This window comes from Emys orbicularis, chromosome 2 (assembly GCF_028017835.1).
Source record: "Emys orbicularis isolate rEmyOrb1 chromosome 2, rEmyOrb1.hap1, whole genome shotgun sequence".
Lineage (NCBI taxonomy): Eukaryota > Metazoa > Chordata > Testudines > Emydidae > Emys > Emys orbicularis.
The window spans coordinates 160,585,846-160,600,671 of record NC_088684.1 but is presented as its reverse complement, the minus strand read 5'-3'; the positions used below and the strand labels follow the sequence as shown (position 1 = coordinate 160,600,671).

The 14,826-nt window shown below is 39.3% G+C and overlaps 1 protein-coding gene across 2 annotated transcripts in view; it reads right to left on the bottom strand.

The window, feature by feature from the left end:
* The window catches only part of CTNND2 (catenin delta 2), a 535,412-nt gene that overhangs the window by 432,253 nt on the left and 88,333 nt on the right, over nucleotides 1–14,826 (bottom strand). For both annotated transcript variants that reach the window (XM_065399924.1, XM_065399925.1), the window contains exon 4: nucleotides 3,093–3,345. In XM_065399924.1, the coding sequence (XP_065255996.1) occupies nucleotides 3,093–3,345 (253 nt within the window). The remainder of the gene's footprint in view (nucleotides 1–3,092; nucleotides 3,346–14,826) is intronic.

The window sequence follows — 14,826 nt, the reverse complement described above, 5'->3', positions numbered from 1 at the left end:
AGTGTTCCTTCAAGTATTTGGGGTGTTTTGTCTCTCTGCCCTCATTATTCTTTTAGCCAAGCTTTTAATCTTTCCTCATAAATCAATCTGTCCAACTCTCCTGGTATTTTTGTTGCTCTTCTCTAAACTCCCTCCAATTTGTCAATATGTTTCTGGTAATGTGGTGAATAGGGGCAGCTTAGTAAGGCATTTTGCCCATGCAGTGGAATATACCTCTTACAGATCAGGACACAACATGCTCAGCAGTGCTCCTTACCATTGCTGCTAAAGGAGAATTACATGCCCTGTTCTAGTGCTGCTATTAGTGGCAAGGAGCCTATCAGTGTTCCCAAACCATGATTCCTGAGATTCTAGAATCCTACTCATGGAAGTTAAACAGGAGCTGTGCATAGAATTCAAGGGGGTGCTGGGTCTGTATTATCTGCTGCTCCTGTGAGAGTTCCTGTTGCGTGGGAAGAGATGTCCAACACCATTCCTCCTCATCTTGTACCCCTGTCTCTACCACCACCTGTGTAAAACAGGCCAGAACTTCATCCTTCAAATTAAACTAATCACTTTAACTTGAGAAACTGAGTTTTTCCCCACCTTCAACTCACTTTGATTCCTTCTTGCCAGACTAGTTGAAAAAAAAATTGGGTAATAATCTTTTACTTGGTGTATCAAGCTAATTTTCATAAGACTGACTTCTATTTGAAGCCAGAACACTTTTACTCAAGGATGTCACACTCTTTCATTTCTATTTACAAATAATTTAGGTCTAGAGCTGAGCGATTACTACAATAAAATATTTACAAACATTTGTTTGAGTAAAATCCATACAGCTGGCTTTGACAGTATTTGTACCTCCCTCCTCCCCCTTTAATTTGCTTTTCAGAACACTACCATGTGACTCAGGTAACCAACCAAATAACACAATCTGTGAATATGCAGATAACAAATACTTGAAGCAATAGCTGCAGTCAGTAGCTCACTAGTAATCTACAACATGAAATACATTTGCATAAGCTACAATATAAATCCCTGTTACTAAAAAAAAAAAAAAAAGTAAAAATCACAGCCTGTTTATGATTAATTCATGAAATGAAAAATTGTAGATAAACAAATTTCTTTCTGTGTAAAGCTTACCAAGTTCTATTTACATCTATGGATGTCAATATTCCATCTCCTATATTCTTATTGAAATTAGTATTCATATAATTCCATGCATTACATTGGAAGGAGAAGAGAAACAAAACGGGCTGGAAAATATGGCTAGAGCACCAAGCAAAAGTAAACAAAATCATTTTACAAAAGGAACAAGTTTGACATTTGCTAGCATATAACCTATGCAGGTGCTGATCTTTCCAACATTACAGTGATAATGGTGTATTTTCCACAAAGATTACATCTTTTTAAACCATATGTCCAACACCACCATAATATAGTACATATGCTTTCCTTTAGCACAAGGAGGAATGCCTTCAATTCCAATATATTTTTCCTAAATGTATTTATTGCAATCAATCTCATTCTTCTCTTATATTTCAAGTCCCTGTACATCTTTTGTATGGCATTAACAAGGTATGATTACAAGGCAAAGTTTTGTTGCATGCAAAAGTCCTTCTATAGTATCCCCATCAAGAATTCAATACCATAGAACAAGTGTCCGAATTTAGTGACCGTCTAGATGGGTAAATTATGTTAGTGTGATGATATTTTATCTGTGTGCGAAGATATATATATATATATATATATAAAACCTAAAATACACAGTGCCTGTTGTCTCCTCCTCATTCAAACATATGGTGTAGCATCAAGAGTTAAGGATAAGGAGACAGCAGCTATACCCACATGAGAAGTGGGTCACTAGCATAATGAGCTGTACTAGAAGCAGTAGTGTCCCTGATATGCTACAAAATTAATCTGTTGTTGGCCTCTTGGACTAGTGAGGCAGTTACTATACAGTTAGTTAACATGTACAGAGTGCAGGCTATCAAGGCTATGAACCGTTCATTTCTATAGTGAAAGAAGGAAAATCTTGCCATTATATCTTATGTATCTTGTTGGTCAAACATCTCCCTAATGACCTTGTTGGGGACACATTTTTGGGTGTTCCTGTTGCTAAATACCATGCAACAAAATCACAATATCTACCACAGAAAATCCTGTACAAATGAATACAGATTTTAAGAAGTCAAATATTTGTGAATAAAAGCTTAATTATGTAACTTCTCAAGAGTCTGATTTCAACTTCAAAGCTATTTAACTTACAAGAATCATAAAAAACCCATAAAATTACTGATCCTTTGCACCACAAAACCAAACAACAACAATCAATCCAATTAAGAGGTGCTGTTAATACCTCCATCTCTGTTATTGTCATAACTGAGGACAATTCACCCCTTAGAATGCTGCCATCAAGCACATACTTTTTGATTTCCAGTATACCTAGAGAATGCAATGATGACTATATTTTATATTTATATGTATACAACCACAGAGTGCGTATGTGTCATAGAAGCCAATATTTTCTATGAAGAGAAGAGGCTCTACATTTTAAATTTGTAGGCAGCAATAATCATTTACTGAAAGTTACACTGCAAATCATTTTGCTGTCATGTACTGGCAGAGCTTAGATACAGTATCTTCAGATGAAATATAGACCTGAGCATGTTCTATCTCTCAATCACTGTTATTCTCATAGCCTAGCACTCGGGTGCCACTTTGCACATTATTAAACATTTACAGAAGAACAAAATTTCTCCTTGAATAGAAAAGGAAAACCTGAGCCATCACAGTTAAGATTCATGGACTCATGGCGCCAGAGTCTCAGCATAATTTCTTTTCATAGTATTTCACATGGTGGCCCTAGCAAGGGTAGACAAATGTATGTACTGAAGGCCATCTTGTTCTAAAGGAGAGCTCACAAGAGTATGCTAAAAAAAGCATTAAAACAGATAATTCTAATTCGAACAAAGAATCTTTTATAGGACAAATCACAATTTTTGTTTCATTTTTCAATAATACACCACAGTTGAAATACAAGAAGTAGACTGCAATTATAACCCTTCTTTATCAACATGTAACGGTAGACAAAATAAGGTTTCACCCACCTGGGATCTTTCTGAATGCTATCAATGGAAGGTGACCTAGCCAAGGTCCCTTCTGGTGGGATGGCTGGCCCAGATTTGCTGTATGGTGATTCAACAGAAGGACAATACTGCAGCTGTCGGTAGGGGTCTGCGTAATTGGAGGCTGGGCCTGCAGCATAGCTGGCCCTCTGGAAGGTCGATGTTGCGTTCTGTGTGCCGTGCTGACTGCCTGTGCGCTGTAAGGGTACGGAGTCGACACCAGGGGAAGATGGGGCTACGACAGGAAAGTAGGGACAAAGTAAAAAATTGAGGACCTGTTCACAGAAATGGTTAACCAGGTCTAGGCAGAGGAAAAAAATACACACATATAAACAGGGGTTCAAAAAGAATGAGAAAAAAAAGAACAACACTGTCATAGTTGAAAGCAGTGAGGTAAATAACTGTCAAGTGAAAATTCTAAATAGCATGCCACTCATAGACTAAATAATATTTAAAATGGTTACACAGAGATTAGGTAGAAACGCTTCTTTGAGATGGGCTTTGAATTGCTTACATCATATTCAAGAATGAGTTAATCTGAAGTTAAAAAAAATATACAAGCAGCAAAATCTCAATGCAAGTTTTGTATGTATCATGAGAAGAGCATGGGAGTAGTCGAGCTAAATTTCAACAGCTCTAAGGGTCTGATTCTGCAGTCTTTACACAGCTAAAACTCCCGCCAAAGGAGAGCAGAACCAGGCTCTAAGGTCTGGATTGAAAATGACTATTAAAGATTAAAAAAATATAGAGGTTACGTGTCATCCCACTTCTGGGGTCCCAGTTCCTGTAAAATATTCAACACACAGCCCTGCTTGCATTAACAATTTTTATTGATATCACTATAAACAAGACTCACTTATCCGCTACCTCACCCTGAAAGAGAATTACACTGTGCACATTTGTCTCTACCTGTCTAAAATGGTAGTGAAATGTACTCATCAAGATTATTGTATCAACAGTTCAGAGCATTTTAACTAATAGATTTAAAGTGACTCAATGATTTTGCACCTTAAAAATCTTGTTAGTCTGCTTCATAGTCCATTATGCTTTTATTACACCACTACGATAGAGCACACTTCAATATGCCATGAGTACTGAGTTCTTAGCAGCAGCAATTTTAGACCCAAGTTCTGCAGTCCTGATGATGTCAACTAGATTCTTGTTGTAAGGACTGTAGGATTAGTTCCTATATGACCTACTGGCCCTGAAACAAGTACAAATGAAAAGCTACTCCTGTTTATGAGAGAGTTCTGAGCAGCAGAAAAAGTAAATGCACTGTAAGTGAGCTCATTATGGGCCCAATGTTGCTCTTATCAAATGCAACAGAAGTTCTTCCATAAATGGCAATGGGTCCAGGCTCAGGATCATTTGATTACGTCAAAATCATAGGTCTATAGGTGAACATACATCCTCAAGTTCCAGATCTCATAATAATTTTCCCTGTCATTTCTTTTGATACACATATTTACATTTCAGATGCATAATTACAAATAATTTGTATACTTCATTAAGTTCCATGAAACGACTTTAAGGGTTTCATATTGCAGTATATGTAAAAATTAAAAATGCAATACTCAAAAAGTAATTAATAGTGCTTGTATGATAGGGCCCATCTAACACTAGTACTTGCCAAGGTTAAGATACAGAGCATGTTGGTTAGTATCTTTCTGTCTTTTATTCGTTTTCCTTTTTTTTTTTTTGTACTTTTCATTTTGATGTATATGAACAGTGAGTTGAATCACAGAATTTATGTTATAACAGTTATGATGTCATAATATTGAAAATTTGGTGGTTAACAGACATAAAAATACAATACTATCAAGTTATGTAAGTCTATATGAAAATACAATAAAGAAAAATCTCGCTTTGATATTGTCTTTTATCTCATGTTGTATATTTCCTTAATGAATAACACACACACACACACATATATATATATATATATATATATATATATAAAGAATAAACTTCTGTTTCAAAGAGAGATCAATTGTAATGCAATAACTGTATCTGAATACTGATAAACTCTGTTCACAAACCAAACCAAAATTCCTGGGCTCAGCAGTATTACATTAACAAGATACAGAAAAGGTGGCAGCGTTTTAATAGCAGGCAATAAGTAAAATTAACTGAGAAAGAAAATGTAGTGTCACATGAAAAAAGAAAATTATTCAAAAAAGCAGAAGTTAGGAAAAAGTAGTAAAAATAACAAGTAGAAATTAAAGAAATAGAGCGATGAACTGCATTAAGATCTTGATATTTAGGAGTTGGAATTATGACATGGGGAATGCTGTTAACTTTTGATCTCTCATTGAAATCTGGAGTGTTGCAAAAAGCTCTAAGTAATAACTTTGCTAAAAAGGAGGCCTTTCATTGCCACATAGGCAGTCTTGCATTGCCCTTCATTGCCACACTGCCCCATGTATTTCATTATTTTTTCTTGCAACACAGTTCAATAAAATGTTAAAAAAATATTTGATACTTATTTTGTTTCCATCTTATTTTCTCTTTTGTGTTGCTATCAATAAGGCAACTATATGAATTGAAGCTAGTTGTCACACTTTTAACACCTACATGCTTTTTGACTCATTCTGATTCATTTTCATAATTATGTCATCCTAACAAGCTATTATTTCCTTTTGAATTTTATTATAATGTACACAGACTCGTGGTAGTTAGAATATGAAATAATAAGACCACTACTTGACTAGATAAAACATATCTTTAAAGAAATTCCTGTTAAGATCTGCTTTCTTTTCAACTATAGTAGGTCTCCAGTGAACCAGTAAGGAATAGTAGGCACATGTTCAAGCTGGGCCTAAGTAGATGTGTTTGAAACACAGATGCTTCAGTTTGGGAATGTTTGTGCAATTCTTTTCTTTGATTTTAAATCACGTGGGTTCGTACACCCCCTGAATTTTGCTTTGGCTTTTGGATATGAATGAACCCCCCAAAACAACGTAAAGCTCAGCTGAAAACAAAGAGGTCTGCTTGGAACCACAAATTGTCCCAGAGCTGCTCAAAACTAAAGCCAGGTAATTTTGTGAGCAATAGTTCATTCTCCAGTGTAGACAGAGTTACAGGGTCACTTCCAAGAGTCTTCTATTGTCACAAAAAATAGGAAATATAAAGATCCAGAAAGTTCAGATTAAATCTGTCATTTGTGGCCTATCTTGCTTCTTTATATTTTTATATGTGTGTGTGTGTGTGTGTGTGTGTGTGTGTGTGTGTGTGAGCGCGCGTACGCTCATGCACTTTAAGTACAGGCCAAATTTTCCAAGGCTTACACTGGAGTTAGGTGGGTGAAGGCACCAGGTAAACATTATTTGTTAGATGCTCTGGCCCATTCTGCTCCATTTGCACTATTCAGACTGGTTGTAACTCCACAGCTAGAGAGTCTTCTGGTGCAATGTAATCCCCCAGAGTAGTCAGCTCCTGCACTTCCCTCCCTGCAACACTCTGGTGCAGGGACAGGTTTGAAAAGGAGGTGTGACTGATGTCTGAGGTGTTCCGGATAACCCTAGCTAGTGGCCAGTCCTTAGGGGCTCTAACTGCCACTAGTGCTAGGGCAGAGTACTTGCTTTATGCTGTACTCAGTAGAAACGGAGTGTAACAGATAATCTGGACCTATAAGGCACATCTGAATCTTCTAAATACCTATCTGTTATTTTCAACAGGAGCTGCTTAACTGAGATGTAGAGATGATGTCTAAAGGTGAGAGTCTCAATCTTGAGCTGGAAGTGTGGTTTTATCCTGAAATTTCTAAGTGCAATTTTCATCACCTACAAACTATGAACTGTGTCTAAGCAGGGCAATCAAGAAATTGTAATGAAGATCTCATTATTATTTCATCTTGGGTCTTCATCGCTAGTGGGGGCCTGGGGAGGCGGAGTGGAACACTTCCTGAAGCTGGGTGTATGGATCACAGGAAAAGGAAAGCACCTTACATCTCTTCCTCTGTCCTTGCCACAACACCAAACTGGTGCAGTGACACTTATATTATAATGAAAATTCAGGTATATCTTATGAAAGGATCCTAAGGCCTCATACCTGAGCATTTTGTTTAGTCAAAATTCCCACAGATGGAAACTAGAGTCATTGTGAATTCAACGAAAGTCAAAGAGAATTTGGAAAGAGTAAGGTATGTCTGATCAGGCCCCCAAAGCTAAGAGTAAATGTATACAGAGTCCTCTGCTGCATTCTTTTGAATGCATTGACTTACTTGGTCCATATTATTGTATAATTTAGGGATATTATCTTGCAACATTTTGCTCCACAAATCATATAATCCATCTCATATTCTTATTGAACAAATGTTTTCTTGCTGCTTTGTCCTTTTCACAATGCCTGTTGTATAGTTGCATGTAATGTTTTGCAGTTTCCTTTTTCCAAATGCATTGTTTTTAACACTTTGCATATGTAAAGAAGCCTTGACTGTGTCTACATGCAGATCAGTGTGGGTACAAATTCAATTTACACACACAAATTTCTGTGTGCCAAATAGAGGTCCCTTTAAAAAATATGTCCTACAATGTGATATTCTTTAAACAGAAGTTATTTCCATTATGCTTTTATGATGTCATAAAATGATGCTGTAACAATACAGTTACAGTCATTGTGGTGGTATTTAAGGAACAACAAGTAGAAAATCAGAATTTTTTCTGCATAATATTCAGCACAATATTCAAACTATATACTCTGCTTCTTTTTAGTAGTAAACTGCATTCATCACCTTTTGGGGAATGTGTATTTAATTTCCTCCAAAACTGCCAATTAGAAGTTATAGTGCAAACAACAGATTTTTGGCAATTGTACTAATGTAAAAAAAAAATTGCTTGAAATGCTATCATGAAGCTCGGGGTTTGACAGGAACACTTGACTAGTAAACATGAATAGTCAAATCTAGCATCCTGCAAATCTTTCAAAATGAATGTGGTAATATATTTATTTACAGGTGAACTACATTCCATTGATGCTGTCTCAAAAAAGTAAGAACTTTTCCAGATAGAAAAAAAGAATTTTAGAGGAATAAATGAAAAATCAACTTTAATTCAATTTATAGAAAAGAAACAAATGATGCTGTAATCTGCTGATTTGTAAGCGCTCTCTCCCCTGGTGTGTTTAGGATTTTCTGGTACAACACACATATTCTGTATTAAAAACAAATGTCCCCCCAAAATTCTCTCATTTAACGTAAATCTTAACTAAAAAAAGAGAAAAAAGTACAATAGCAAATTCAAATTGCCGAGTTCCAGATTAAGATAGATTGTCTTCGTACACTCCATGTCTTGTGCAGATATCCAGTCTTTGAGTTTCAGAAAAGGATCAACTCATAATTCCCTGAAGCTAAATCAGGACACAATATAGCCCAGGCTGTTCCAATTTTCAGTTTCTTAATTATCTCCTCTGTGTTCCCTTTATAGTACCATTTTGTCTGTGTCTTGAATCTTCCAGTTCCTGATCTTTGCAATCATAAACTTCTCCAGTTCCTGAATCCTGCAGCTCTTCCACAGCCTCAATAACTGGATGCTTTATACCCTCTGTATTCAAATGAAAGGGATACTAATCTGGTTATTCTGAGTGTTTGGCTGAACAGTTCTCTCCATTTTTCTTCTTAGTTTCTGCTGTTTTATTCACCTTCAAATTGCACAGAAAATGTTCTCTGTATAACTTATGCCTAAGAGAACTGAACCGTTAAATACATCAGAAGATAAATAAATAAAACCTACATCATGTTAGGTTAACAAAACTACATGAAAATGTAACATCACATATATAACCATCATATGCCATTTGAAGAGTTACTTTTTCTCTAAACCAGTGGTTTTCAAACTTTTTTCATTTGTGTCCCCCTAAAAAATTTTGAATGGAGGTGCAGACCCCTTCTGAAATCTTAGACATAGTCTCTGGACCCCCAGAGGTCTACAGACCACAGGTTGAAAACCACTGCTCTAAATGAACAGGTAATTGCTTTGAAGTAGCACCTACTGTAGTTATTTAAATGTATAGGATCAGCTGGGATTGTGTGTTTGGGAACTGTTTGAGCCTTTGTTCCCTGGATCATCCCTGATCAACTTTAATCAGCTGCAATCAGCCTTGTGATCACCCTCCCCCTGTGTGATTAATGAGGGGGTAGGACTGACCTAGGAGAGAAGGCCTTAACTGCCAGAGGCTATGCAACCAAGAGGCACTAGCAAACAGGGGCGTTTGAGAGGGAGTTTGTAGGAGGGAGTTGTAATATAATTGCTATGGTTAGGAAGGCCTGCATTGCCAGTGCCAGCACTGCTCCTATCTCCTCCACCTTCACCTGGATGCAGACAGACAACGAGACCATGGATACCTATACACTGTTAGGGCTTTGGAGCTGGCCCGCGGGATTGCCACCCCCGTGGCGCCATGGGGCCCGCACCGCTCCCGGAAGCCCTAAATTCATGGCCCTGCATGCAATTTCCCCTCGGTCCAAAAAATGTGCCCACCCCTGCTCTACACAGATTCTGGTGTGGATTTGCAGACTGTATCCTGCATTTCCCACTCCAGAAAGCCAGGCTGGGGGGACCATCCAGTGTGAAAGGTGTCTGCTGGTGGAATCTTTCAGGAAGCCGGGGGGAGAACTATAGGAGGTGGTGGCTGGGCTGATGAGCATCCGTGCTCATGAGGAATTAATTGAGAGTATTCACATAGAGACATCTAAGGCTTAGGAAGCTATCCAGCTAGAGAAGACTGCAGTCACACCACCAGGGGAGGAGGATATTGCTTGACACAGGGAGGACACTGGTTGCTGGTTACTTTTGGAAGCAGGCAATGCTCAACCCCTACTCCCAACCCACCCACTATAGTGATTAAGAACCATTATGCTGCCCTGGCAACAAGCAATGAGGAATCACCCCCAAAGGTGGAGGAGGAGAAGCCAAGTACCCCCAAGGCTGGGAGGATCACAACCACCACTCGCAGGAGGAAACTTAGGGTAGTGGTGGTCGGCGACTCTCTTCTAAGGGCCCACATGTCAGCCTGACATGGCATCCTAGGAGCTGTGCTGCATGCCAGGGGCCCATATCTGAGATGGTACAGAGAGAGTGTCAAGGATCATCCGGCCTTCTGACTACTACCCCATTCTCCTCATCCATGTGGGCACTAATGATACTGCGAGATATGACCCTCAGCAGATCAGAAGTGACTACAGGGCTCTGGGAGTAAGGGTGAAGATGTTGGGAGCACAGGTGGTGTTCTCTTCAATCCTTCTGGTCAAGGACATGGTCCAGGCAGAGACAGATGCATCCTGGAGGTGAATGCCTGGCTGCGAGGATGATGTTGCAAGGAGGGCTTCGGCTTCCTTGACCATGGGATGCAGTTCCGGGAAGAAGGACTACTAAGCAGAGACGGGGTCAACCTATCAGGGAACGGGGGAGAGATAGCTCAGTGGTTTGAGCATTGGCCTGCTAAACCCAGGGTTTTGAGTTCAATCCTTGAGGGGGCCACTTAGGAATCTAGGGCAAAATCAGTACTTGGTCCTGCTAGTGAAGGCAGAGGGCTGGACTCGATGACCTTTCAGGGTCCCTTCCAGCTCTATGAGATAGGTATATCTCCATATATATGTAGATACAGAGTGGCTAACCTACTGAGGAAGGCTTTAAACTAGGTTCAACGTGCAGGTTAAACTAGGTTTGTCGCCTGCAGGTAAGTTTAAAAACATGGAGACCTGGGAGATGGGTTGGAATCTGGGGGGAGCATGGGCTGTTATAGTAGGGATAAGGAAGAGAGAACATGGGGGAAATCAGATCAGTATCTTAGATGTTTGTATACTAATGCGAGAAATATGGGGAAGAAGCAGGAAGAACTTGAAATGCTAGTTAATTGACACAACTATGACATAGCTGGCATCACAGACTGATGATACACATGATTGGAATATTGGTATAGAAGGTTGCTTGCTCAGGAAGGACCAGCAGGGAAAAAAGGGAGGAGGTGTTGCCTTATATAGAAACTGTATGCACTTGGACTGAGGTTGAGATGGAAATAGGAGACAGACTTGTTGAAAATCTCTGGGTAAGGAGAAAAGGGGTTGAAAACAAGGATTATGTTATGGTAGGGGTCTACTACAGACCACCTAACCAGGAAGAAGAGTTCGATGAGGCTTTTTTTTAAACAACTAACAAAATCATCCAAACTACAAGACTTGGTGGTGATGGGGGACTTCAACTACTCAGACATCTGTTGGGAAAATAACACAGCAGGGCACAGATTATCCAATAAATTCTTAGAATGTACAGTATGGGTGTAGGAGCAGGATTTTATATTTGTACTATCAGAATTAATGTATGATTTGATCATCCTGCCAGCCACCGTTTTTGAATAGCAGAAAGGAATGACCCTCTGGGACATTGGTAGAAACGCATCTGGCAAACTGCCAGTGTCTGTACTGAAGTTAAGGCAGGGACAGACCTTATGACTGATTATGGTCACCCTTTTGTTTTAGGATAAGTTATAGTGTCTACTATGGTTTCCTATATGTATTATAAATTAGGCACTCTAGTTAAATATACCTTTCTTTGTTTTAAGGTTTAGTAAGTAAGAGAAAGGATCTTGTAATGTGTCTATGTTAAGGAGATTAGAGGAATGTTGAAGGCCCGGGACACAACGTGAACTGTTTTGATTACAAGATTTAGCAAGGTTTAATTTACAATGCCTTTCTTGCTCAACATAAAAACTGCTGTATACCTTTGAAGGTCTCTGTAAAAGACTGTTTGTGTGAATGAGGAATGCATGCATCAGGAAAAGATAAGGCGTGAAGGCCATTGTTATAGCCAGATGGTCAAGAAACAAGGAGTGAAGAGACTTAACGACACCAGAGAACCATCAACGCGCACCCATAATTAAGGAAGGGCAGATTGAGGACCCTGAGGTGGAGGCTGGCACCCCTAAAGACAAGACAATTGATTAAATCGAAACCAGGATAGGATGACCCTCTCAGAGCTGTTTTGGAATGTTAACATCAAAAGATAACACCAATTAAGGAGTAACCAGTCACAAACTGACACAGCAAAATCCATAGACTTCAACAGAGAAAAAAAGACTATAAGAACAGGGTGCTTGGCCATGGGACTTTGGGTTCATCTTGCCACAACTCCAGGACCAACAGAGCCCGGCTCCCCTCTGCGACCAATCTGGCTGGCCACTAGATTGATCCAGACTCTGGACTGGTAACTATAAACATCAACTGGCAGGACTGTGTGCATGCTGTGTGTGTGTGTGTGTGTGTGTGTGTGTGTGTGTGTGTGTGTGTGTGTGTGTGTGTGTGTGTGTGTAACTGAAAAGCATATGTTAACTGCTGTATTCTCACAAATGCAGCGTATTGCCTTTTTCCCTGAAAAAGATCCTGTGTGCTTCTTATAAGCATAACATGGGAGACAATTTTTATTTGAGAAGGTAGAGAAACCTATTAGGGGAGAGGCTGTTCTAGATTTGATTAGGGAGGAACTGGTTGAAAATTTGAAAGTGGAAGGCAGCTTGGGTGAAAGTTATCATGAAATGGTAGAGTTCATGATTCTAAAGAATGGTAGGAGGGAGAACAGCTAAATAAAGATAATTGATTTCAAGAAGGCAGACTTTAGCAAACTCAGGGAGTTGGTAGGTAAGATCCCATGGGAAGCAAGTCTAAGAGAAAAACCAACTGAAGACAGTTAGCAGTTTGACAAAGAGACATTATTAAGGGCACAAGAGAAAACTATCCCACTGCATAGGAAAGATAGGAAGAATGGCAAGAGACCATCCTGGCTTAACCAGGAGATCTTCAATTATCTGAAACTGAAGAAAAAAAAAGAGTCCTACAAAAAGTGGAAACTAGGTCAAATTACAAAGGATGAATATAAACAAATAACACAAGTATGTAGGGACAAAATTAGAAAGGCCAACACACAAAACGAGATTAAACTAGCTAGAGACATAAAAGGTAACAAGAAACCATTTTACAAATACATTAGAAGCAAGAGGAAGACCAAGGACAGGGTAGGCCCATTATTCAATGGGGGGGGGGAGGGGAACCAACAGAAAATGTGGAAATGGAAGAAGTGATAAACGACATTTTTGTTTAGTTTTTCACCAAAAAGGCTGATGGTGATTGGTCATCTAACATAGTGAATGCTAGTGAAAATGAGGTAGGATCAGTGGCTAAAATAGGGAAAGAACAAGTTAGGCCTGGTCTACACTAACCCCCAAATTCGAACTAAGGTACGCAACTTCAGCTACGTGAATAACGTAGCTGAAGTCGACATACCTTAGTTCGAACTTACCGCGGTTCAGACACGGTCCACAGGCGGCAGGCAGGCTCCCCGTCGACTCCGCGGTACTCCTCTCACCGAGCTGGAGTACCGCAGTCGACGGCGAGCGCTTCCGGGATCGATTTATCGCGTCCAGACCAGACGCGATAAATCGAACCCGGAACTTCGATTGCCAGCCGTCGAACTACCACGGTAGTGTAGACCTGGCCTTAGAAATTACTTAGACAAATTAGATGTCTTCAAATCACCAAGGCCTGATGAAATGCATCTTAGAATAGTCAAGAAGCTGACTGAGGAGATATCTGAGCCATTAGCGATTATCTTTGAAAAGTTATGGAAGATGGGAGAGATTCCAGAGGACTGGAAATGGGTAAATATAGTGCCAATCTATAAAAAGGGAAATAAGGATAACTTGGGGAATTACAGATGTGTCAGCTTAACTTCAGTACCCGGAAAGATAATGGAGCAAATAATTAAGCAATCAATTGCAAACACCTAGAAGGTAATAAGGCGATAAGTAACAGTCAGCATAGATTTGTCAAGAACAAGCCATGTCAGACCAACCTTCTAGCTTTCTTTGATAGGGTAACAAGCCTTGGGGATCAGGGAAAGCAGTAGATGTGGTATATCTTGACTCTAGTAAGGCTTTTGATACTGTCTCGCATGATCTTCTCATAAAAAAAAAAAAACTAGGGAAATACATCCTAGATGTCTAGATGCCTTCCACTGAGCTTTTAAAAGCAAAATCTTATTTAAGCTAAAATGTATGACAGACTCTAAATGACCAACTGGTTTATCATCATGAAAACCAGTTAACTTAGGATTTCAGTTACTCTCTGGTACAGGAGATCCCACACAATTTAATCAATTTGCTTAGCCTTTTTTCTAAGGAGCCTACATCTTGTTTGTAGTGAGTCCCAAGTATTTTTACAAGGCTGAGCTCAGAATTAGTTGGTTTAATCCTGATTTCCAATTTACAGGGTTCCTGCCCCCCCTCAATTTTTTGTGGTTAATGTATATATGTATCAGTTGGCATTAGCTCTACCTGGGCTACCATGTCTACTTGTTTGCTAGCGGTCTGGCACATTATTGGCCAAGATGCTATAAAATTCTTACTGTGGGGTCTCTTCTGTTATCAGACACTTCTCTTATATGGTTAGAGACAGTTCCTCTGCCCTGAACAGTAACATCTGTTTATGTTCTATATAGCCTGGATTATCACAGCTTTACAAATTTTCCGATCCCCTCTCCTAGACCAGCGGTAGCTGATTTCCAACTACAATAGTTGTTCCACTGGGCACATTCAATAGAGCTCCGAATATGGTATGAGTGTCAGTTCATCACTGGTCTACATCACTGGCAGCTACAAAATGTAAGACAAAATAAAGATCATAAATTGGTTCAAATCCCCTGATACTGAAGTACTGTCTGTTTCTCACTTG